The sequence below is a fragment of the Chaetomium globosum genome, genomic scaffold, assembly GCF_000143365.1.
Source record: "Chaetomium globosum CBS 148.51 scaffold_3 genomic scaffold, whole genome shotgun sequence".
NCBI lineage: Eukaryota > Fungi > Ascomycota > Sordariomycetes > Sordariales > Chaetomiaceae > Chaetomium > Chaetomium globosum.
In genome coordinates, this window is record NT_165978.1 from 1,939,257 (window position 1) to 1,962,407 (window position 23,151).

Here is a 23,151-nt window from a genome sequence, read left to right on the forward strand (position 1 = left end):
AGAAAGAGATGGTTGACGAGAAGGGGTTAGCACTCGGAGGTCGCCGACAAGATCGGTGAGTAGTGCTAATCCCCGCTTGTCGAAACTGGCTAATCTGTGACCATAGGGGAAGTGTGGGGTGGGGTGTAAAGGGGTGTGTTTACAAATGACCGCCGGTATGAGTCGAACGACTCCCGCGAGATGGAAAAAGTGCTCGATCTCGCTGTTGCCGGTGCCGATGGGGAGACTGCCGCTTTTGTTGTCGGTTGAGGTGCGCGCGAGGTAGCGCCGCGGCCAGGAGGCTTCTTCTCGTTCAATGGGGGATGGCTGGGGGGTTGGTTAGTTTTGGGGTGACAATAATGCGGCGGGATTCTGAGAGAGGGCAAACTTACTGGCAGGTAAACGCCACTGTCGTCGACCACTAGTTGTGGAACCCATTGTTAGTCCTCAATACTCGAACCCGGCAACAGCCGGAGGGTGGCTTGACTAGCGAACAGGGGGTCTGAGTGCCGCGGCTGGGATGTTTGCCGCGGGGTCCGGCCGGTGGGCGGTCGTGAACATACCACTCATTTTATACTCGCCCGTGTCCTGGCTCGGCCTGCTGCTGCGGATGCTGAATGCCGACGACGCCTTGGACCCGACAGTGTCCACCCTCTCAAACCCGGGGTGTGCGGCGTCGGTCGTGGTGGGCCCCGCGGCAGAGCCCGGCCGGGAGCTCTCATCGTGAGCGGTGGCGGGGCCGGGTCGGCGAGCGAACGGGTTGCGAATTGGCATTGTTGTGTATGCGTGTGTATAATCCGGATTATGAGATTGGGTAGGTAGGTGGACTGATCGATCGAGGTAGGAAGTGGATGGTGAAGTCTCAAGGTATCAATGGATTGTTAGGGGGTTTAAAGGGGGCAATATCAATGGCTCGAAGCACCGAGACAAGAAGGATATAAGTGAGAAGAGTGAAAAGCGAACTCGGCATTCACAACGCATGCAGGAATGTCTGTCAATTCAAATGAGCCGGCTCCTTGGGCTTGTCAGCAACCCACAGCGGGAAAGTGGCACCGAACGGCTCTGGTTGGTCCAGATTCCAGGTCCGGTTGACAGCAAGGGCAGGCGGTGCCCAGCGTGTTGCTCACTCCTTGGCCCCCCGGCAATCTAGGTCCTGGGGTCCAGGAACTGCTTGGAGATGCGATGAACTCCCGTCCCTTGTGGCATCATTGACCCCACCAGTTCTCATAACCAAGTATACACGGAGCGATGAGCTATTCAGCAATGACTCAACCTCAAAAAAAGAAAGAAACAAAGCCATTGAGCTGCTATTGTGTTTGTTGCCGCCGTCGCTGCTAGCCTCGTGACCACCCACCATGAAGCCGAGCTAATGGCGAAGGCGTCCGATGGCTCGCCCCTCAGCCCGCCCGAGATGCACAGCGCCACGTTCCGATGCAACGGCGCCCGACTTTGCCCTCTCACCCGAGGAGATGCTCGAGTTGTAGGACGAAACAAAAGTTCTCTAGAAGCCTAGAAAAGTTTTATTTCCTCGATTTTCTTTCTTTTAACTCGGTCTTTGTGTTGATGTCTTTTCCTCTAACTATTCTTTCTCTTTTTATTGTTTTTTTCTAGTTTCTTTTACACGAACCTCAAGTTCGGCTTTCTTAGCTAGAGGGTGCCTCTCACATGTACACGAGATTGGTTCACCTTGGCATCCATATCGGTAAGTTGAATCTCAAAGTCGATCAGGGCATTCGCCACGCCGATCAAGATCGAGTTTTGCGAGCCCACCTCCCGCCAGCCCACTCAATCTGTGTGATCGCCGGAAAGTAGGTGAACCGGAGGTTGTGTTACCGAGGATGGGGTACGGGCCCGCAGGTGAGCAACCTCGCGACCTGGAAGTGACGCAAAGTCTACACAGTACTTTGCGGGAGGCGGCACAGTGTGGGACTAAACCGGCAAGATCGGTTGCTGAGAGCCCGGTCCATTCAAAGCCTCAATCCTACTGCGACAGAAGATCAATTCTCATGGTGCCCACACGCCGAGCAAGATATGGGACCAGCCGTGATCGTGAACACATTAGTTACCTAGGTAGGTAGGTCCTCATGTCCCAGCAACCCTAGTCCGACTCGCTCTCCTCGCTGCTCGAAAACCCATTGAACTCCTCCTCGGACTCGTCCAACACCCCAACCCCACCCTCGCTCGGGTCCTCGTCTTGCTCCTCGATCTCGAACATGCCGCTGACGTCCCACCGGTCACCCTTTGCGCTGGCGCTAACATATTTAACAAAGCGCAGAGTCCCGCTGTCGCGGAGCACGATGGACATCTTATTCCACGCCGCCGCCTGGAAAAAGAGGATGTTGTCGTCGTCGGCGCTGCTCTTGTAAATGGCAGCGTCTTCGTTGTCGTCGTCGTCGCCAGCCATGTACACCTCGTGGCCGCCAACCTCCTCTTCTTTATCATCGTCCATGTCCACGTCTTGGTCGACTGCCTTTCCCTTCCCCTTCCCCTTGGCCTTATCGTTGGCATTGCTCTTGCCGTTTGCAGCAGTCTTCTTTCCGTTCTTGCTGCTGTGGCTCTCCTCAGGTTCTGACGAGGCTTCCGAGCTCGCATCGTCATCTTCGATGTCGCCCCAGCCCTCTGTGGGGGTCAGCCCAATGTTCACTTCCAGCCTCGGCTTGCCTTCGTGCCCAGTCGCGAGTGTGTAGTCCTTGCCGTGGCGGAACCGCCGGGCCAGAAGATCGTGGCTTTCTATGTGAGAGCGCGTCGCCATTTGCAACCAGAGGCGGAATTGCTTAGACGGCAGCAGAACCTCAAGCAGCTCTTTCAACGGCGAATCCTCTAGTTTCTTCTGGCCGGGCTGAAGGTAAAGATAGCGGTGCTTGTGTGGCGGGCGGGCAACCTTCCATGCGCCCTTCTCGATCTCCTTGCTGTCCTGTGGTGTCGTCTTTGCCTCTTGTGATTCGACGTACTGCCGCAGCTTTTCGGCAAACTTGGGATGCAGTATGTCTGGCAACGTGATGCTAAACTCCTCCTCGAAGTGGTCCGCGATGCGCTCGACCGTGTCGGGCACTAGGTAGGTCGGGGCAATATATTTGAGCAGGAATTCGAGATCCGCCGCGTCCAGAGGGAAATCGTCGCTGTCTTCATCATCCTCGTCCTCGACCTCAACCGGCTTCGCCTGGGGTTGGTCGTGTTGATCAGGGTTGCCTTGTAGTTGCATCAGGCCACTCTTTTGCGCCGCCTTTTCCTCGGCTCCCTCGACATACCCATCCTCCCCAGGTTGGGGAATATGGAACCAGCCGCTAATAGCCATGCGAATCCGCCCGCCATTCTTCTCCAGCTCCTCGTTGGACGCGGCGTGGTACACTTCTTCGACGTCGTGGAATGACTCGCCCGGTTGTACCGCGAAGAAAGATAGCTGGTTCCATGCTGGCGGAATGACTTTGGCGACATCGGGTAAAGGTGTCTTGGCCACCTCACCATCCTTCCCCTTGCGATCCACCACAGGAAACAGCCGCAATGCGCCACCCCATTCGGGCTGCCAAGGTGTGTCCGGGTCGGTCAGGTACAAGATGTAGCTGACTTTGCGAGAACCGATGACATCGTCGTGGCACAGTAGGTAGCAGCCAGGGGTATAGACGTTGATGGCCATGTCGGTCTTGCGCCCACTCAGGGGCCCGCAGTTGGTGATGTGAGAAACATAGTCGCGGAAGGTTTGCGAGTAGAGCGCGTCGCGCAGCGCAAGGAGCGAGGGCAGTTTCGCTAGCGCTTCATTATCTAGGCCGTCCAAGTTCGCGAGATCGCCGCTTTGGTGGATCTTGTAAATGTCGGTTTCCTTAGGGGTGAAGTGGACGTTCGTCTTGATCTCGGACCGAACGTTGCGCAGGAGGTTATCGTCGACCAGGCCGGTGATCACGCCGTGCTTATAGGGGCTCGACGAGGCATACTGCGAGGTGTGCTTGTCGAGGACGCCCTTGTTAAAGAGACCCTTCCGAAATCGAGCTTTGGCATCTTCGTCGCTGAGAGCTATCGTGGGTAAGCGTGCGCCAGGACGATGGACGAGGAGCGGGCGGAATTACTGTTCTTGGATCGCTTCTTGGCTGCCTTTTTGGCGTCGGCGGGACCAGAGGCCTTTCTTTTCATGGTGAGGATTGAATTGAGTTCTTCACAAAAGAAATGCAAAGATCGTTACGGACTCAACAAGCAGAGGAAGGAAGGCGCCTTCGAGGAATGGGTGGGCTGATACGAGATGAATATACTGCGGTGGCCCACGCAGAAACCGTTGTGGGGCCCAAATCTTTTTCTCCCCACGTCTCCCCACCATTGCGTTGACCCCTGTCCAAGTTACTCTTTCGCGACTCCCCACACCCACAGCAACTGATTGCATGATTGCTCTCAATTCGCTGTTCGGATGGCGACCCAGATGGCGCCTTAAACGAAGCGCCGTGGCCATTGCTGCATGACGTCTGAAGCGCTTATCCCCTCGTTTCCCTCAGCGGCGTTCCACTGTTGAGCGAGCGGCAATAGGCGCTGAAATGCAACTCATGCGTTTTGGGGCGCTGTGCGGGCTTATCATTCATGCCATATGCCTCCATCGCTCGACCTGGGCGCTACCTGCCAACTGAGACCAAGTTTCCGGGACTCCAGCTGGGCGGTTCCTGGCTCCTGTTAGCTCTGATCTCGTTAAGCATCGGCGGCGGTTCGGATATCAGTGGAACATCACGCGCAAATAACTGCAAAAAAGGAAAATGACAAGCGGCTCTATGGAACCGCCGGGCAGGCGAGGCAAGATACAAAGTCTCGCAACTCCCGGAACTCGGCCCCGCTCCCTAAGTAGGAAGGCAGGTCGGTCATTCAGGAGTTAAACCTGCCGATGGGGTTGGAGAACCCCAACCCACAGGTAAGTTGCTGCCGGAAGCGACAGCTTTGTCAAGTTCCGCCTCCGTGCGCCTTTCTTTCGACATGGCCGGCCACCTTCCTTACCCACCGTAGCCCGGACCGGGCCGCTCGTAGAGGTACCGGGTGGGCCGTGCGGGGCCCCGGCAACCGGTTTACATATATGCCAGGGGCAACTGTCACGTCTGTTCCTGTCTTTCTTATGTTACCATCTCAAAACTGAGGAGGTCGTGAAGATCCCCTCTGCACCACTTCGTCCTCGTTCATTCTCTCATCCCTATTTCCTTACCGTCGTACTTTGCGGTCCCCCACCGGACGACCTAATAACCGCACAATGGCCGTCGCTCTGGACATGGACGAAGTGAGGGGGAATTTCCCCGCATTGGCTGGAGGGAATGTGTACTTTGACAATGCCGGCGGCTCCCTGACGTTGGGGGCCGTGGCTGAACGGTATGTGTAAAGAGCTCTCCCTATCTAAAAGAGGACCGAGTTGACGCGTGCCTTAGCATCCGAGACTACCTCCTGAACACCAACGTCCAGCTTGGGGCCAGCTATGCCACATCCCAAGTGGCCACAAAGCGCTATGCCGAGGGCTATGCTGCCGCCGCAGAGTTCATTGGCGCCTCACCAGAGGAAGTGGGTGTGTATTACCCCTGAATGTGAGTATATCGCGAAGCGTCGTCTCACAACAACCCCCAGCGCTCGGCCCGTCTACTACGCAACTACTCTACAACGTCTCCTACGCCCTAAACTTCCAAGAAGGCGACGAGATCATCGTCTCCATCATCGACCACGAAGCCAACATCGCGCCCTGGGTCCTCCTCGCCCAGCGCCAAAACCTCACCCTCAAATGGTGGCACCCCAACACCACCACCACCACCCCCACCAACCCCACCCTCCTCGCCTCTGACCTCCCCGCCCTCCTCACCCCCAAAACCCGCCTCGTCACCTGCACCCACGCCAGCAACATCCTCGGCACCATCCACGACATCCGCGCCATCACCGCCACCGTGCGCGCCCACAGCCCGCACGCCCTCGTCTGCGTCGACGCCGTCGCCTACGCGCCCCACCGGCCCATCGACGTCCGCGCCCTCGGCGCAGACTTCTACACCTTCTCCTGGTACAAGGTCTACGGCCCGCACCTGGCCCTGCTCTACGCCAGCCCGCGCGCCCTGGCCGCCCTGCGCTCGTTGGGACATTTCTTTAATAACCACCGCTCGCTGGAGGATAAGTTGGGTCTGGCGGCGGCCGGGTATGAGCTGGTGCATGCGCTGCCGGCGGTGGTGGCGTATTTGCGGGGGGGGGAGGGGGGCCGTTGGGCGGGCGTGGCGGCGCAGGAGCGGGCGTTGCAGGGGGTGTTGTTGGGGTGGTTGGCAGGGCGCGAGGATGTGACCGTGTATGGGGAGGGTGGTAGTAGTGGTGGTGGTGGTGATGGCGGGGAGGATGTGCGTGTGCCGACGGTGAGCTTTACCGTGCGTGGCTGGGGGTCGAGGGCGCTGGTGGAAAGGGTGGAGGCGGAGTGTGAGGGGGCGGTTGGGTTCCGGTGGGGGAGCTTTTACTCGAAGCGGTTGGTGAGCGAGGTGTTGGGGCTTGGGGAGAAGGGGGTGGTGAGGGTGAGTATGGTGCATTATAACACGGGTAAGTTTGCGCTCTCCCATGAATGTGCCTGAGGAAGGGGTGCTGACGGTGGCTTAGTGGACGAGGTGAAGCGGTTGATTGGGCTGCTGGAGAAGGTGCTAGATGAGAAGAGGTGAGTTGCGGGTGTGTGTCGGAGTGTATGTGTGGTTGAACTGACGGTGCGGGAGCCCTAGCATGAAATTGTAGAGGAATTGGGCGTGGTAGAAGCTGGGCAACAGATACATAGCATAGACAGTTTCCCGAATCCCAGCTTGTAAACGATGAGCAAGTTCTCCGCACGTTAGTTATCTGGTTTCAAAAGGTGACATTTAAAACATGGCCATAATTTCTCTGAGTATAGTCGACTTTGCGTATGCATAAGCTAACACCGCTCCACTAGGTATCCCCATCAACAATCAAATCTCGCTCCTATCAACATGCAACATATATGTGCCCCCTTACTTATAACTTCCCGGTCCTCTTGTCAACGGCCTCGCGCAACAGCGCAATGACGCCGGCGGGGTCCTTGGCTCCGAACACAGCGCTCCCCGCAACAATGACGTTCGCTCCGGCATCGGCTGCCTGGTCGATGGTGCCGGGCCCCAATCCACCGTCAACCTCGATGTTCAAATCCGGGTACCGTGCCCGCAGCGCCTCCACCTTGGGCAGCTCCGAGGCCATGAACTTTTGTCCGCCGAACCCGGGCTCGACCGTCATCACTAGAACCATCTATGGCACGGCCACGGCCAACCACCATCAGCACGCGACACAGTAGTTTCAATATCCACAGAAACCCAGGAAATGGGGTCTTACATCCGGCCTCTCGGTCTCGTCGGGGCTATCCAGCACTTCGTAGAGCACGTCGGCCTTGGTGGCGGGCTTGATGGCGATGCCGGCCAGCATGCCCTGCTGGTGGATGTAGCGGATCAGCTCGCGCGGCGACGTCTTGTGCTCGGAGTGGGCCTCGGGGCTCTCGGCGGCGGTCGAGTTCACGGCGGCTTCGTAGTGGAAGCAGTACAGGTCGCAGCCGGCGGCCTTGAACTCCTTGACCCATTTCTTGGGCTGGGTGGCGGGGTGTGGGCAGACACGGTGTTAGATAGGTTGCGTCTTGTTGTGTGGGTGGGTAGTGGAATAGGGAGGGGTGGTTACCTCGGCGATCATCATGTGGCAGTCGAAGGTGCCCTTGCCGTGGCTCTCGGTCGGCTTGTCGACGTGGGAGCGGATCTTAGCGACGACGGGGGGGCCGAAGGTGAGGTTGGGAACGAAGTGGCCGTCCCTAAGTACCGAATCAATATAGAACTTTTGTGAGATCCATTCCCCTCACGTTGGTTGACGTACATGATGTCGACATGGAGCCAGTCGGCGCCCTGCTCGATCGTCCTGGAACATTCGGCACCCAGGTTGGCAAAGTCTGCCGATAGAATTGACGGGGCGATGATCGCTTTGGGAGCCATCGTTACTACCGTGATGATGGACTGTTCCTAGGTGGGAGTAGAGACTATATGTGCCTGAAACTAGAGATGAGACGAAGTTGAACCTAATTCCGAATCGGAGCTCTCAACCTCGAATGGAAGCTTGGGATACCTTGGTATGGAATTGGCGGGGGCGGGGCATCATAGCAGGGCCAGGGTCCGATAAGATAGCTAACGGCAGATGGGGAGCTGCTAGGTTGTGGGTCCGGTCGGGCCCTGACATCACTCAACCCTTCTGGGGCCCTGAAGCAACTCCCCCAACAAATGGATCGTGAGGATAGGTCACTCACTCATCAACCAAACAACCGAACAACCTAGAATACCCCCGCTCATCGAAAAAGCATCTCTGTTCATGAACCTCTCCACTATGCCAGCAGGGTGAACAGTAAAAAATAAACAAAATGGCATCCCTCCTGTCATACGTGCCGCTGGTCAATCGACTAGTGTCGACTGGCGATGAACCACAGACAGTTAACCTCCCTCCCGTCGAAGTGCACAGTGTTGAAGCGAATCCGGACAAAACACCACGCACCCTCAAACATCTCCTAAAGGCAAACCATGTCAACCACTCCATTCTTTACCACAATCTCCAGTTTGACAACCACTTGCCCCATATCCTATGCTCAGCCTACCATCTCGGCGCCGAGTCACGCCAGCTCTACCACATCTACGATGAAGAGTCCAAAACTCTCGAACCATGGAAGGACTCGCCTTCTCAGATGGCCGAGGATGACTGGCGGGATTACTTGGGCGATAAGCGGTACCAACGGGCCTTTGTGGATTTCTTTGAGGATGCCCTCGCTATGAACCATGCCTACGACTGGAAGGGTGTGATTAAAGAGTATATGTTCAAGGGCGAAGAGCCTCTGATTAACTGCCTCATCGGTGGCCGTATGTAACACCCAACACATTCACACCCACTCTCCCCCTTGATCTTCTTCACAAACCCATCCCACTAACACCCTCACAGTCGGCCACCCTCTCATCCACCTTGGCTACGCCTACGAGTTCGACAGCCGCGAAATTGCCATGGAAGCCCTCGGTCTCGCCGCAACGCAGTACAACTTCCTGCACAAATACTCCGACGACCCCTCCTACGCCCGCCCCGCGCCCTTCTCCTCCACCTCCCCCCTCGAACTAATCAACAAGCTCGCCTCCGATACCCGCTTCGACGGTCTCTTCAAGACGCCAGGCTACGCCAACATCGAACCCCTCTTCCAGCAACACGAATCCCTCATCCTCGAGTACTGGAACGCCTGGGACATCTCCACCCCCTCCACGAAATCCACCACCGACCTAACCTCCCTCTTCCGGTTCTCCCAAGAAGCCGCCGTCGCCCTGCTCGTGGCCACCGTACGGCCCGGCACGCACGCGTACAACTTCTTCGTCGTGCACGTGCTGACCACTAGCCACGCCGTGCGTATCCTGCTGCCGCTGATGCCCGCCAAGTGGCACGCCCCGCTCGTCCGCCAGTGGTGGCTGCTCGCCCTGGCCGTGTACATCGCCGTGCTGCGGCCGGCCGTCGATCCCGACTATGTCGACCCCGGGGATCTGAAGGGCCGCGGGTGGAAGTATGTGGAGAATAGGGCGTTGGATTCGGAGTGGAGGACCGATGCGCATTTTGTTAAGGGTGAGTCTGTCTTTCTTGGGTTTGGTCTATCTGGGCTGGGGTTGGGGTCGGGGAAGCTGTAGTGGTGGGATGGGGGTTGTATGTCCATCTTTTGCTAACCTGGGACAGCTGTGCGGGCGATGAGGGAGGCTGCGAGGACGTGGGGGGATGTGCATAACCGCTATCTTGCTGCGGCGGTCAAGTTTGTGGACGGCTTTGAGGGGTGGGTGCATTGAGGGCTTGGGTAGGTAGGCTGGGGCGGGGCTAACACAGTAGATTGGATCGAAGCCATGTCCCGTTCGCTTGTTGCGTCCTACGGCTTTCTATGAGTATGTATGTACATCCACGGCATAATATCCCTGACCGTCTCCTGCGGTATGGGGATTCAGAAACTGCATTAAACGAAATCAAAGGGGTCAAAATATGGGTGGATAACGCATCTCGCAGAGGAAGCCATTTCAAGGTTCACAGATACAGGTATACGCTATACGCGTTTCGATGAGCATATGAATCGGGCGTGACTAAGTTGACGCGTGTGCCGCCTTTGACGTCTGTGGCTGAGCCTCGCTCATCTGCTTGGTCAAAACCCAGAGCCTGGTTTGCTCGCCTGCGAATAGTGTCTCCCAGTCCTTGTCGTATCATTCGTATAAGCATTGGAGACTCAGCCGCGCGGTCGATCAGCACCGAGAGCATATAATGACGTGGTGTGTAGAATGACAATGGCGATGATCGTTTACCCAATACGGTGTTCTGAAGGGTGTCATAAAAGGTTTCTTGATAACTGCAGCATCACGACTATCACGGAACTATGGAGGCAAAATCTCGAGATCTGTAAGGGGTAATCCGTTATGCTGCTCTCCTACGTCTGTACCTTGGCCTCAGCGCTCGCTGGGAGCGCGCTCTGTAACCCAACCACGGCCCGGTCGTCACATAGCGGCGATGGCTTGATCGACCTTGGCTATGCAAAGCATGTCCCGACGTACATCAACACCACGGCCTCGGGCCAGCGCGTCGCCGTATACAAAAACATCCGCTTCGCCAACCCCCCGACCGGCAACCTGCGGTTTCGCGCCCCAGACACGAACCTTCCCCACGTAGACGGAGTCCAGGACGGCAAGGCATTGCCCGACCTGTCCTGCATCTCGTCGGCGCCATGGTTCGTCCCGTTTCCGGGCCTCAACGGCACGACTTGGGGCAGTGAAGACTGCCTGTTCCTAGATGTCTACGTGCCTGAGGGTGTGAAACCGGGAGACGACGTGCCCGTCTTGCACAACTTTCACGGCAGCGCGTACGCGTTTGGCAACAAGGAGATCTTCTTCAACCCCATGGGTCTGTTTGACCTAGCCCACAAGCAGAACGGGGGCAAGTTCATTGCCGTGGCCAACAACTACAGGTCCGTCTACACACTCAGCACCACCACAAAACCAAACAAGGCATTAACTAACCCACCCACAGAATGGGAGTCTCGGGCTTCACCTGGGCTGCCGGCGAGGACCTCGACGGTAACGTCGGCATGCTGGACTGCCTGGCCGCAGCCGAATGGACAGCCAAGTACATCCACAAATTCGGCGGCGCCCGCAACCGCATCACCGCCATCGGCCAAAGCGCCGGCGCCGGTATCCTCTACTACCTCACCGTCCTCCACAACAACAACAACAACAACAACAACAACAACAACCACCACCACCACCACCCCCTCCCCTTCCAGCAAGCCTTCATCTCCTCCCCCGCCGCCCCCCCACGCCGCAACGTCACCACTCGCCAGCATCAACTCTTCAACCTAACCCTCACCACCGCCAACTGCACCACGCTCGCCTGCCTGCGCTCCCTCCCCTCCCCCTCTCTCCTCCACCTCAACGACGCCCTCGTCAACCAACAACCCAGCGAAGGCGGCGGCGGCACATTCGGCCCCCTAATCGGCTTCGGGCCGGCCCCCGACGGGCAACGCATCCCCGACCTCCCGCTAGCGCTACTGCGGCAGGGGCGCATGCACAAATCGCTAAAGCGGCTGGTGGTGGGGTCGATGGCCGGGGAGGGGCGGGGGACGTCGTCGGACGAGGGCATGCCGGCGGCGTTCGCGGGGCTGGTGCGGAAGATGTTGCCCGGGGTGGGGGAGGATGGGGTGAGGGAGTTGTTGGGGTTGTATTATACGCCGGGGATGGAGCGCGAGTTGGCGTGGGACTGGACCACGGATGTGGTTTTTGCGTGTAATGGGTATGCGTTGGCGCGGGCGTTGCCCGGGAGGGTGAGGCGGTATGTTATGTCGACGCCGCCGGCGGTGCATGGGCTGGATTTGTTGTGTGAGTTTATCGTTCGTTCGTCGGCTGGCGTGGCCGCCTTCGTGAGATGTTTGGATGTCCGTGCTAACCACAGAGTGTTCGTTCGATGGGGACAGATTATTACTATATCGATCAGGAGCAGACGCCGGTCGACTACCCGGAGCTGGCGCTCGCGTTCCAGGCGAAGTTGCTGGCGCTTGTTCGTGGCGAGGACATGGAGTGGCCGGTGTATGGTGCCGATCAGAATCTCTACAACATCACGGAGTCGTTCGAGGCGACGGGACTGCCAGACAAGTTTCGGGAGCGCTGTGAGTTGGTTCAGAGGCTCGTGCTCGATCCGGCGAACGGTGCGTAGGAGGGTTCGAGGTAGGTTGTTGGAGTCGAGGAGGGGAATCTGCTTTGGCTCTGTTAACTTGCGTCTTTGCTTTTCATAGTAGCGGTAGTAGGGCATACATACTAGGGCTAGGAGCTAAAACCGCAGAAGTTATCTTGAAAAGGAGGTTTTCTGGTCGTACATTTTCGGAGAACATCGGACCTGTCCCACGGAGATTGTCGAGTTGGGCTGCAAAAAGACAATATGCATGGTTTAAACTAAGGAGATCTAAACTGCTGTAGAAACAACCAAGACAGGAGGGCAGATGCTCGTATGTGGAAGCGCTACGGCCCCGTGAATTCAACCGCTATCCCTCTTGCCCGCCCGGAAAAGGGGCTACTGGCCTCCCGCCTAGCGCACCTCCTTCGCATGGACAGATAGACCTCCTTGACAATAACTCCATGCCAAAATGACCAAGCATCGACCAATCCAGACCCGGCATGATCCATACTTCACGGCCAATGATTCACACCACAACTGCCGTGAAAGGGCTGCCAAACCAACCGCAAGCAATCCTCCGAGCTTCATACCTCTCGCCACCGCGGCCATCGACGGCATCCTTCGCACTGGCGAGCCAAATCACATCTCGGGCAGGACACAGATGACAACAGTCAGGCGGGCCAACAAGCGGTCCGAGCGGACAGCGAAGCATGGACCTCCCTCTTGCAAACATTCCTCCATCAACAAACCGGTCGTGGTGGTCGTGGGATAGGTACTCCAGGCAACCTGTACCACACAACACAACACAGCCCCTCCCAAGGCGAAGTTTCCCCCTGAGCAATCCTCAACCCGCACCCCCCCCCCTTGTGGCTTTTCACACTTCCTAGGACCTAGGATCCCCGGTTTATTGCACCCTCGTTGGTGTGTTGTTTGTTCTAGGGCTGGGGCTAGGACTGGGGCTAGGACTATTATGCAATTAGCCCGGGAGGAGTTCTTGGCCCAGCCGAGGATGACAGGATAGGGGATGTGTGGGTGGGTGTTTCTGGTTTGGCACTCCTGTGGGCTAGATTACGAGACAAAACCACGGCCTGCGCCTGCTTGCAGCCTAGGTAGGCTCGTAATACCATCATCAGCTGTAGAGGATGGTGGTTTGAGTTGAGTTGGCGGGTATTATTCCTAATGTGGCATATGGAAGCCGAGGTTATGGACTAGATCGTGAGTTCTTGTTTGAGAGACGACTCCCCATTAGTTTGTGGCGGAGCGTTGACCGTCCGATCTGGTGTTTTGACATAGGGCACGGCATCGTGGCTTGGACGGACATCGTTTCTGAGGTCGTGTTTGGGGCTCCCTTGCTCAATAGGCAGTAGGCCATCCCACGACAACGACAATCTCAAACTCGCTGTGCACACACGCCCTTCCATCAGGGCTCAGGATTCAGGAGCGGGTCTTGGATAGAAGCGGTCGGCTCTTGGCTTCGGGAAATCGATAAGTCCGCCCGCACTAGTTCGAAGCCCGACTTGAAACTGATCTGGCCTGGACTAGGGCACGGCGCTGTGCGGATGTGATTCGACGCCGCCACGTTTCTGTTGGGATATCTCGCGAATCTGTAAAAGGAAACAGAGATGTGACGGGGCACGCTCTCCGGGAAGACCCATCCTTTGCCGCACCGCATCCTCTTCCTTCCCTTGCCCGAGGTGGAGATAGTCTGGCATAGGTGTGCTTGGAGGGAGTGAAAGGGCGGAAATGGCGGAACGGAAAAGAAGCCGCCACCGCCGTGGAGGAGGATTCACCACGAGCAAGCCAGACCATTTCCTCGCCAAGTCCATCCCAGGGTGATCGATGGCCAGCTTCCTCTCTCCTCAAGGTATGCGTCGAGCGAGCGCTTCTCATGACTCCGTAAATAGGAAGCCGGCATCGATCGTGATTTCCGTCATACCGGCTTGGTGGCCGCCATAGTTAGTAGAGCAGACATATCGACAAGACATCGGATGGCGGAGCGACCCCAGCGTTTCACGAGAACAAACGCTCAGAAGGATCTCCAAGCTCCAAGACCTACCCTAGAAAGGTCCTTCGCTTCACTCAGAGCCCCGTATCTAGGCTCTGTACTAGGCAGGAGGTAGAAGATTCCCCGGTCTCTCCTGAATCACCACCCAAAGCCGAAATATCTAAATTAAAGTTTTTGACATGCAATTACCCACGCACGCAAGGGGAAATCCAATCGGCGCGCTGTATCCGTGGGGTGGAAGGAGGCTGCAGAAGGTCGGGGGTACCCGAATCCTTCGAGCAAAGGGAAGGATTTTGGAACATATGCAGGGGGCACGGAGGGGGGAGGAACAAGTAAATTCTTCGAGACAGACCACAACCGCCACCTGTTTTTGATCACACACACACACACACACACGCACGCACAGCCACAAACGGCAAAGCTCCCGGTTTCCGTCGGGCCCGCGGCGTCCAGGTGAAGGGAAGGGAAGAAGTGTGGGGAGGAGGGTTGTTGATTTTCCGGAACTGGGATCCCCCCCTTCCCTGCTGCCCCCTAGTTATCCCTTAGCGGCTCGGGATGGTCAAGCTCGTGAGGAGTGAGAGCCGCGTCAACATCTATCTTGAGCTTAGTTTGAGGATTCGGGAGGCATTGCGAAGCCATGGTTACCGTGCCCAACTCCCATTGTCGCACCGGCCATAACCCAGTCCACACTATCGAGTTCCCTCGACCCCGACGCAACTCCATAACCCCAGCGTAATTAACCACTGAGTGTCCCCTCCGTCTGTACGCCCTACTGCAAGGGGGGCTCCTGCATTGCTCTCCCCCCGTCTTTACATCCAAGTCGTCATGAGCCTCCTTGGCGCGATCCGGGATAAACAGGTCCATGCACCGCTGAAGGATCCGGAATGCACGCGGTTCTCCCGCAAGTTTGGTACCGAACCAGAACAAGACTTCGTGGTCGTGCCCACGGCCTTTGTTGCGCTAAAGCGAGTAGGAGCGCGGCGTGGACAACATTCTGAAAAGGGGAACCGGCTACTCTTGGCTCTGAGTCGACGGTATTCTTGCAACGTAGATGCAGTGTGTGGATGGTTATTTATTTCGCAAAGCGGCAAGACAAGGCCAGTCTGACTACTCGACTAAAAGGGGCAACTTGGGCCGCTGCTAGCGTATAGTTTGGGGGGGGATATCCGTGGACACAAGTTCGAGCTTTGCGCTGAGCTGAGATGAAAAGGGATATATTAGACACACGTAACGGATAAGAATGGGCGCGAACCTCACTGAATCTAAGAACAGCTGCCGAGAGTCTAACTCGAATGGCCGAGAAGGCGAGGCAAATACTTTGTGTAATAGGGGTATCCTGGCGGCTGGGTGGTGAGGAAGCACGGCGCGTCATCGGGCAAGGGCCGTGTGACCTGTGATGCAATCAATGGCTTTCGAGGGTGGCTCCGAGGACCGGCTCACCGTGAACAACCGCTACACCTCGGTTTACAGAGTCCGCCGACAGGATCCGGAGTTGAGAGAGAGGAGGAACCAAGGCGTGGTGTGTTTGCAACAACCGATCGTCCGTATCCAGCCCCACCCCAGTTCAATCTATGTGTCCCTCGAAAGGGATAGGGCATGTTCTTTGGGCCACCGTCATGTAAGAGACGATCAAGCTGTTACTTGCGACGTCCTAATTTGTTCGAAATTCAACACGAGCGCGGGCTGACGAGAGTACAGTCAGCGGGGGCGGGGCACCGCCGGGGAAACCCAAACCGGCCCCTTTTTCTGTGCCATAAGGCTGAGCCCCGGATTTCCTTCCGCATCCGATCTCCCGGCCTTGCATTGCCGGCGGCTGAGGCGAAATACTAGTGTAGGAGAGTGGCTTGCTTCTCGATTTCATCCTCCAGATCCACAGTCCGGGAGACCAGGTTGTGTTGTACGGATGTCGGAGAGGGATGTAACATGACACAGGACAAAAAAGCCAGTGGAGTGCTGACCAACGTGACTTACGTGGCTTGCGCCCGGGAAGATCACTCTCACCTCCACGGTTTTTTGTTTAATCGCAGGTCCCTTCCTTAGTGCATACACCATACAAGGCGATTTTGGTATATGGCGGTTTGGAATAGGGTGTAAGTTGCGATGCCGGGCCTCCGGGCCGGGGGAGGCCACGCCACAGCCGGCGACCTCGGATTCGATGGCCGTGATGCAGTCAAACCGAGGACATGACGGTTACAAAGCACCGCCTTGTGATTTGTTGGTAATGTGGGGGTAAAGGGGGTTTTTGGGGGGTTCCATCTCTGATTCACTTGTGAACGAAGTTTCAAATTTGCGGCTTTCCATCCGGGCTGCGGCAAGAAGGGGCGCGGCTTGTTCCATGTCCCCCCAGGCGACGGATGCCGCCGAAAGAGCTTCAGAAACTCTGTTTGACATGTTGGTTGCGCCACGCTTGCCCATGACCCGCAGTAGGGGTCTGTCATCTGGATGTGTCTCGATCGGAGATGGGCTTGGCATTTGTCCCGTCCCGTCCCAACATGAAGGAGAAACATGAGTGGATGTTGTACGAAAATGAACGCATGTGGCTGCCAAGCCAAGCCGCGTGAGCCAGACCTGTCGGTTGGGAACAACTAACGAACCAACTGCTCGTTGCAGCATCGAGATTGTCGGCCATACGGCAGCTGGATTGGTCCTGGAGCTCCGACGAGGGCCCGAAAATGCACGAATGGTGGAACTTGGGCAAAAATTGTTGGTGGTTCTCAGAAATTTGGGGCTGTGAGTGGCAGACTCTCTCGAATGTTGGCGGGTTCGTGGAAACGAGAGAAAAAGAAAGATGGCATGCCGTTGCAACGTCGCATGCCCGGTGCTGTCCTCCTGCCCTACAAGGCTGTATGCAGGATTCGTGTGAATAAGCTTCTGACGTCGGTATGGCAGATCAGAGGACGAACAAGCCAGAGAAGCCCAATTATATGAATATCACACGATGGCTGCACGGTTCTCGCTGGATACCCCAGGTGCTTGCAGCGCATACGGGAGGAAGCCTCTCGCAGGAGCTGAACAGTCGCGACTGTGGAAGAAATTGCGTTCGCCTTACCGATCGAGGGGCGGCTTGGAGGGCTGTAACCCGCCGTGGAGAGAAGACGGAGATCGTGTAACGGCAACAGGATGGCTCAGGGTGATATTCTGCCTTAGGGTTCCTCCCATTGGCGAGGCGAAACGAAACATGCCGTCATGCTCAAGCCGTTGCGCCACGGATCTTCCAAGAGAAGCTGCTGCGTTACCATCGCAGTCGGTGCGGGGTGTTGGCCCCGCGAGCCCCGCTCCCACGACTGTGTATGCAAGCACTCTGCAGATGGATGTAACTTGGACAAGGACTTTCGTGGCCAGCGCGGAGAGTCGGTGAAGCTAACAGGCGCAGCCATGGCGGCAGTGAGCGAATAACAATTAGCGTAGTTAGCCGGCAGGTGCCCGGGTTCCGCCTTGCTTGTCCCTGATACGAGTGGCCGCGTGGGAGGAGTGAGCCAAGGAGGGGGGAACGTCATGCTCGGCTGGTTCGAGACTGGGTAACTGGGGGAGTTGTTGATTCTCGAAAGTGGGCTTGTGTTTGTCAGTTGATGCACCCTACATGCAACTGTGCGGCGTCGACAGTGCGGAGAAGAACAAGAGGCAGTTCTACCACGATTATTCTGCACCATCGGACCGAAGGGGGAACAGGCGATCGTTAGCGTGTAATCTGACGAGAGAGCTAGTGAGTGCTTGCTTGTTAGAAGAATAACTGCACAGTACTGTGTAGACGTCAGCGACTACCCTCGAGTTACCACGTCGGAGGGCGAGGGGAGGGATCGGCTGCGGGTTTAGTCTTCCGAGGGGCCTTTGACCTTTTCTGTAGGCCACATGACAAACTGGATACATTCATACATCGATTGCCCAAAAGTTGCTGGTGAGCTGAAAAGGTAACTCGATACACGTGAAAAAGGCGCCAGCGCAGAAGCGGACTGCGCTTGTCGGATTACCAACTGAGACATGTGAAATGTAAAAAAAAGAAACAGACATGGAACTAAAAAATTCTGATAGCTCCGCCGAGTCCATTTAAAGATTCAGCTGTTCTGTTTTTTTGTGGTTGGTTCAGTGGTTTCTCTGCGCGCGGGGCCCAGTTCGCGGCCGAGAACTAGGCTGGTGGCGTCCGGGCCCGAGATCAGTTCGGCACCGGGAAACCCCAAATTCGATCTCCGCGAAGAGACCCGCCGTTTCTCAGGCCAGGCAATCGCGGCCGTGATCGGATCCAATCGGAAGAATTTCAGTCCCACGCCATGCCCATTCTGGGCAGTCTACGATTGGCCCCCACAGCACGCTTACCTTGGCGGCGGGATTTTCGGAAGCCACGACCCCTGCTTGCCGTTCTTGCACCTTCCCAGACGAGTTCGTTGCTTGAACTGTAGCGTGGCTCAAAGCGTCGGCGTTGATGGGTACATGGGGTGTCTCGGCGTGTGCGTGTGTGTGTGTGTGTGTTCGCAAGGTCCACCGCTTCAGCCGGGGTAGTCACGCAGTCATCTCACCGATATGCAATTTCATGATGCTGGGTTGTTCGTTGTTCTTGGAAGCGTCGCCGAGCTGCCCTGATACGCGCGCTTGATTCGACTGTTGGTGTTGTCAAAGACTAGCGCCATGCGTCAATATGCGCGTTTGGCGTCGAGGTGGTGCGTGATCCAGCTGCAAAGGGATTCAAATCCGGATCGGCGTGACTGTCATTGGGCTAGTTAGCCGCCGCGATGCAGCCACCATCTGGTGCATGAGACACCAGTGCGCCGTCTCTAATTTCTGCATGTGCCATGCGGGAGGTCAGAGGGTGGGTGAGAAGTGACCCTGAGGGGCAGAGACGAGAAAGGGGTTGGGATCCGATGAGGGGATGAGTGGCGGTTTGTCCTGTCTCCCGTTCTCTCCTGAGCGCCGAGCTCAAGGCGTCGAGTGTTTCGACATTGGCCGTCTTCATCATCTAGCACAGCCATCGAATCGGCGGCGTAGGGTCAAATTCTGAGACAAATTTCCACAACGCCGTGCCGCCATGATCCCAAGTTTTGGGTTCTCACAAGCAATCCCATGCCGCTAGAGAGTCCGATTTCTAAGATCGGCTTCCGATATGGGGTGATGGTGCAGCGGTTCAGCGAGATTGCCATCAGGCAGCAGAATAAAATGGCCGCTAAACCTAAAGGGACGTGGCGCCCTGGCACCAGCCCTGTCCTCAGGTGGGCTGAGGCTCTCGACTGGGCCGGCCCTAACGTTATCCAAGACCATGGTTCAAGCCACACCCTTTCAACCCAAATTTTCTGGACGCCCCGGTTTTGTGCCTCGAAATCCGGTATTGTATTTTACCCGGCCGGTGGTGAAAACCTTTCCGAGCGGTGTCGGCATATTTTGATGAGAGGTTTTGCTAATGGATGGGCCTTGGTTGTACATAGCCGAGAGCGAAAGAGAAAAACTCCTCCCCCACCCTTTGAAGCTGTGGCTTTCGTCCCTGCTCTGGTAAGGCTGCGAACTTCGTTTGAAAACGCTAGCGCGGATGTCTTGTATCCGGGAGCACGGTTGGGGGGCCGTAGTGCAACGTCGGGGTCCCATGGCGATGGTCAGTGGCTTGCTGTCCGCCGATGAACGGCGGGGTCCTTGTGCTTGGCCTTGGCCCACTGCGTATTCCCGCCGACTCGAGCATTGGACGCTTCTCACAAGAAATGCACATACCGGGATGGCGCTTTTTGTGTGTAAATGATAAGAAACCACCCGTGCGGTTATTACCCAATCAGTTCATCTCTGCATCGGACTGGCATTGCTGCCCAGCGAGCCCTGACTCGCCTGCTAGTCAGATTGATTTGGCGGCGTTGCATTGGGGTTGAAACATCACTCTGCTATACTAGTATCCTAGTATAGGTAGTTTGGTAATTATGGAGTTGGCGCGCTCGAATTATTTACTTAAACAGGCTCTCAACAAGGAGGGAACGGCACGGAAACCGGCACGGCTTTGAATCGCCCACACTGCATTCGCCTTTTGTAACTAGTCCCGCTAGAGTTGAGTATGGAGATGCTCATTTTTCCCCTTCAGATAACCGTCTTGCCTTCCCTTTGCTCATCTTGTTAGCATGAGTCCAATTCAACCCCACAGCATTCGGCTTGGTTTCAACGGAACACAGATGGCGCTCTCCCCCGTCCCGAGGGCTGCGGTACCCACGTGCCCAGAGGTGGCCCCCATGATGCACACACGTCGAGTTAACCCGGTCCCGGGAGGAGCAATAAACGGCGATGACAAGCGCCGGCGCTACGGGAGCATGTCAGACGGACCTCGCCCTGTCATTGGTAGGGAGGGGATCTTTTTTTTGGGGAGCCCTTGTGGACTCAGCACTGAATAATGCAATAACTCCATCAGAATCTCAAATACTTCCAAGTTAGGCAGGAGAAGCGTTTGTTTTTGCCCTGTCTGCGCTGGTGGAAACGACCGTGGAGATCTGCGACCAGCCAGGGGGCCCCGGACCGAGCTCCGTCTCCAATTCGACTTAACGACTGGGTTTCTTCACAGTTACGTACATCCATCTGTCCCATCGTGTGCTGTGGGTTGTTTCGAGGCTTCTTCGACATGGCAATACATTGGTTCGATTAACGTGGAACGGAATGCGATGTCTCAGGCCCTCATTCAAGGGGCCATTTTCCGACGGGAGTCCAGTAACGGCGGTGCCAAAAAGTCAGGTGCCGCGCGGGGGCAGATTTTGGCACGCTGTGCCGGACCCTGACAGACTCCTCGGGGCTTCCAGAACAAGCAAAGAAAACGCTGACGACGACGCGACACAACACCAAGGGCCCAGCGTCGCAAGGGGTTGTTTCTTGGCACTAAACTCAATTTGGCCCTCGAGGTAACGCAAGGTGCCGTCACTCAGGCGACTTTTCGTGCTGTTCGTGTCTGGGCGTCGTGCTGGGATTCGGGTTGGCAGCGTCGCTTGGGCGTCTCATCAATCATCATAGCGCGCCAAAACCACCCCCCCCCGGAAATAAAAGCCTTGTGAAAAGTGGTGGCCTAGCTGCGCCTACCTACCCACCACCTAGCTGCCCGGCAAAGAGAGGCTTGCGGGCCTCATTTGTTAGGTCCGGCGCCTCGCGGAACCGCCCAACAAGATGGAAGCTTTGCCGAGCTTGGCTTACCGCGCTGGCCCGTGCGTTTTCTTTTCCTGAGGCATTGATTTGCGGGGGTTTTCCGATAAGATAACGACATAACAGCTGAATGAAGCAATGGAGTTAAGCGGGCAAGACTACCCCGACCCGACAACAGGGTTCAGCATCCTTCCACCGCGTCAATCTGGCGGCTTCATCTCTCCACAACCCGTCACCTCGATTGTTTGCCTTCCCAGGTTCCGCTCCCGCAGTTGCGCCCATGCTCTTGCCCGCTTTGGGTGAAAAGTCACCAATCCTAGTTTTTATTCACGCCTCAATGGGATTTCTCACTTGTAGCAAAGTTTACGACGTCAAAAGCATCAATGATTTTGCACTTACACAGTACAGCCAGCTATCATACAGTCAGTCATACAGTCACTTCGTGTGTTCACCAAAACCTGAAAGTTTCCGAGGGTTCTTTCGACCGCCCTCCCAACCCCCCCTAACTTATTAAGTGACCCCGCTATCGTCTGATCCTGCCCCGTTATGCGGTTGCCCCCAAAGGTTCGCACTTGTCGGTTTGCCCCCTGTTCGAAGAAGTCCTGCAGGTTTCCGCGCAGTCGGGAGAGGGTGTCACCTTGGGAAACCAGCAAGAAGCAACGTGGTGAACAAACGCCAGCCGCGCAGGAGCAACAAACAGCCGCGATAAGTCGGCTACTCCTGCTGACAGGTCAACACTGCGCGTCTATCTGGAAACGCCCATCATGGCTTGCGGCAAACCTTCGGAAGCGTGAGCCGCGCTCTGCGTGGCATGCGTGGGACACAGGGGGGCATGGGTAGGTTGAAAGTGGCACCCAAAGGCTCCTTACCGCTTCTGCCCACACGCCTGTTCCGGGTCCCTGTTCGGCCACGGCACATTTGACTTCACCAGTTCCCAAGCACAGCGAGCGGCGCAGCTGTCCACAAGTCCACAGGCGAGCGTGAGAAATGCTGTAGCCTAAGAGCAGCCACGGTCGTTTCGCCCCCGCCGCTCCGCCGGCCTCGCTCATGTTCCTCCTCCTGCTGCTGCTCAGGACAGCATCCAATCAGCCAACACGGTCCTGCTTCACGAGAAAAGTGACATCCCGAGAGTCGAAAGGGAGACACCCCTGGTGGGTACGCAGCGGGTTTCTACACAGTGGTACATACCTCTGCACCGTTGCTTCTGTTGCGCGACGGCTTTCCACATACCTCGATCGATATCCAAGAAACAACAAGCTGCCGTCTGCGGAGTAACGCTGTTTCTCCATGGCCAACCTCACACTGTTAATTGTCCCCGGTAAGGCCGTTGATCGGGCCCAAACCATCCATGGGGGTGGGTGTCCTGTTGGCGAACGGGTCGGGAGGGAGGCGTGGGACTCCCCCTTGTGGGTGGCCATGGACACCCCCCTCCCCCCCGTTACAATGCCCAGTCCAAGACCCTGGTTGGTACATCCCTGTCGCGGGCCCTGCTCCTCTTGTTGTCCACTTACATGCATGTTCCTTGCCTACCATATCACTCTAAATCACCCCCCAGCTAACGGTGCTCTTGCCCTGACCAGGTCCCCTCCCCCATGCACCCACGGCACCACCATGATGTGGGGATGTACTGCCCTGCCTCTCTCAACTTATAAGCTTAGCTCGTCCGGGCTTCTCCACGACCTTTGAGGCTGAGGTGCATTTGACATTCAAGCTACCCCAAAGATAGATCTACGGCGTCGTGGAAATCTTGCTACCTGGTCGCCGCCTCAACACGGCCCATCGCCTACCTTTCTTCGCTTCATATAAGCCGTCGCGCGCCTTCGTCAACGACATCACCGACATAACTTAAGACAGTCAGCGTATGTACCTATTCGTTCAAGTCTTCCCAGTCCATCATCACCCACACGAACCACCCC

At 56.6% G+C, this 23,151-nt stretch overlaps 7 protein-coding genes across 7 annotated transcripts; 4 read left to right on the top strand and 3 right to left on the bottom strand.

Annotated features, from left to right (window-relative positions):
- Nucleotides 1-89: 89 nt before the first annotated feature.
- CHGG_05927 (uncharacterized protein) lies at nt 90-753 on the bottom strand (the record flags this gene model as incomplete). The annotated part of the gene is made up of 3 exons (XM_001222021.1): nt 90-306; nt 372-387; nt 543-753. The coding sequence occupies 3 exons, from the start codon at nt 751-753 to the stop codon at nt 90-92; spliced, it is 444 nt and encodes a 147-aa protein (XP_001222022.1).
- A 1,324-nt stretch (nt 754-2,077) lies between these two features.
- CHGG_05928 (uncharacterized protein) lies at nt 2,078-4,104 on the bottom strand (the record flags this gene model as incomplete). Its single annotated transcript, XM_001222022.1, has 2 exons — nt 2,078-3,987; nt 4,041-4,104. The coding sequence occupies 2 exons, from the start codon at nt 4,102-4,104 to the stop codon at nt 2,078-2,080; spliced, it is 1,974 nt and encodes a 657-aa protein (XP_001222023.1).
- A 1,087-nt stretch (nt 4,105-5,191) lies between these two features.
- On the top strand, nt 5,192-6,611 carry CHGG_05929 (uncharacterized protein; the record flags this gene model as incomplete). Its single annotated transcript, XM_001222023.1, has 4 exons — nt 5,192-5,307; nt 5,364-5,497; nt 5,557-6,495; nt 6,598-6,611. The coding sequence occupies 4 exons, from the start codon at nt 5,192-5,194 to the stop codon at nt 6,609-6,611; spliced, it is 1,203 nt and encodes a 400-aa protein (XP_001222024.1).
- A 325-nt stretch (nt 6,612-6,936) lies between these two features.
- On the bottom strand, nt 6,937-7,928 carry CHGG_05930 (uncharacterized protein; the record flags this gene model as incomplete). Its single annotated transcript, XM_001222024.1, has 4 exons — nt 6,937-7,203; nt 7,288-7,536; nt 7,624-7,750; nt 7,813-7,928. 4 exons carry the CDS (start codon nt 7,926-7,928, stop codon nt 6,937-6,939), a joined length of 759 nt encoding a protein of 252 aa, XP_001222025.1.
- Nucleotides 7,929-8,347: 419 nt separating this feature from the next.
- CHGG_05931 (uncharacterized protein) lies at nt 8,348-9,791 on the top strand (the record flags this gene model as incomplete). The annotated part of the gene is made up of 3 exons (XM_001222025.1): nt 8,348-8,837; nt 8,917-9,576; nt 9,685-9,791. The coding sequence occupies 3 exons, from the start codon at nt 8,348-8,350 to the stop codon at nt 9,789-9,791; spliced, it is 1,257 nt and encodes a 418-aa protein (XP_001222026.1).
- Nucleotides 9,792-10,403: 612 nt separating this feature from the next.
- Nucleotides 10,404-12,919, top strand: CHGG_05932 (uncharacterized protein; the record flags this gene model as incomplete). Its single annotated transcript, XM_001222026.1, has 5 exons — nt 10,404-10,948; nt 11,011-11,855; nt 11,951-12,181; nt 12,450-12,478; nt 12,641-12,919. The coding sequence occupies 5 exons, from the start codon at nt 10,404-10,406 to the stop codon at nt 12,917-12,919; spliced, it is 1,929 nt and encodes a 642-aa protein (XP_001222027.1).
- A 3,725-nt stretch (nt 12,920-16,644) lies between these two features.
- On the top strand, nt 16,645-17,510 carry CHGG_05933 (uncharacterized protein; the record flags this gene model as incomplete). The annotated part of the gene is made up of 3 exons (XM_001222027.1): nt 16,645-16,709; nt 16,763-16,882; nt 17,042-17,510. 3 exons carry the CDS (start codon nt 16,645-16,647, stop codon nt 17,508-17,510), a joined length of 654 nt encoding a protein of 217 aa, XP_001222028.1.
- Between the last annotated feature and the right edge of the window lie 5,641 nt (nt 17,511-23,151).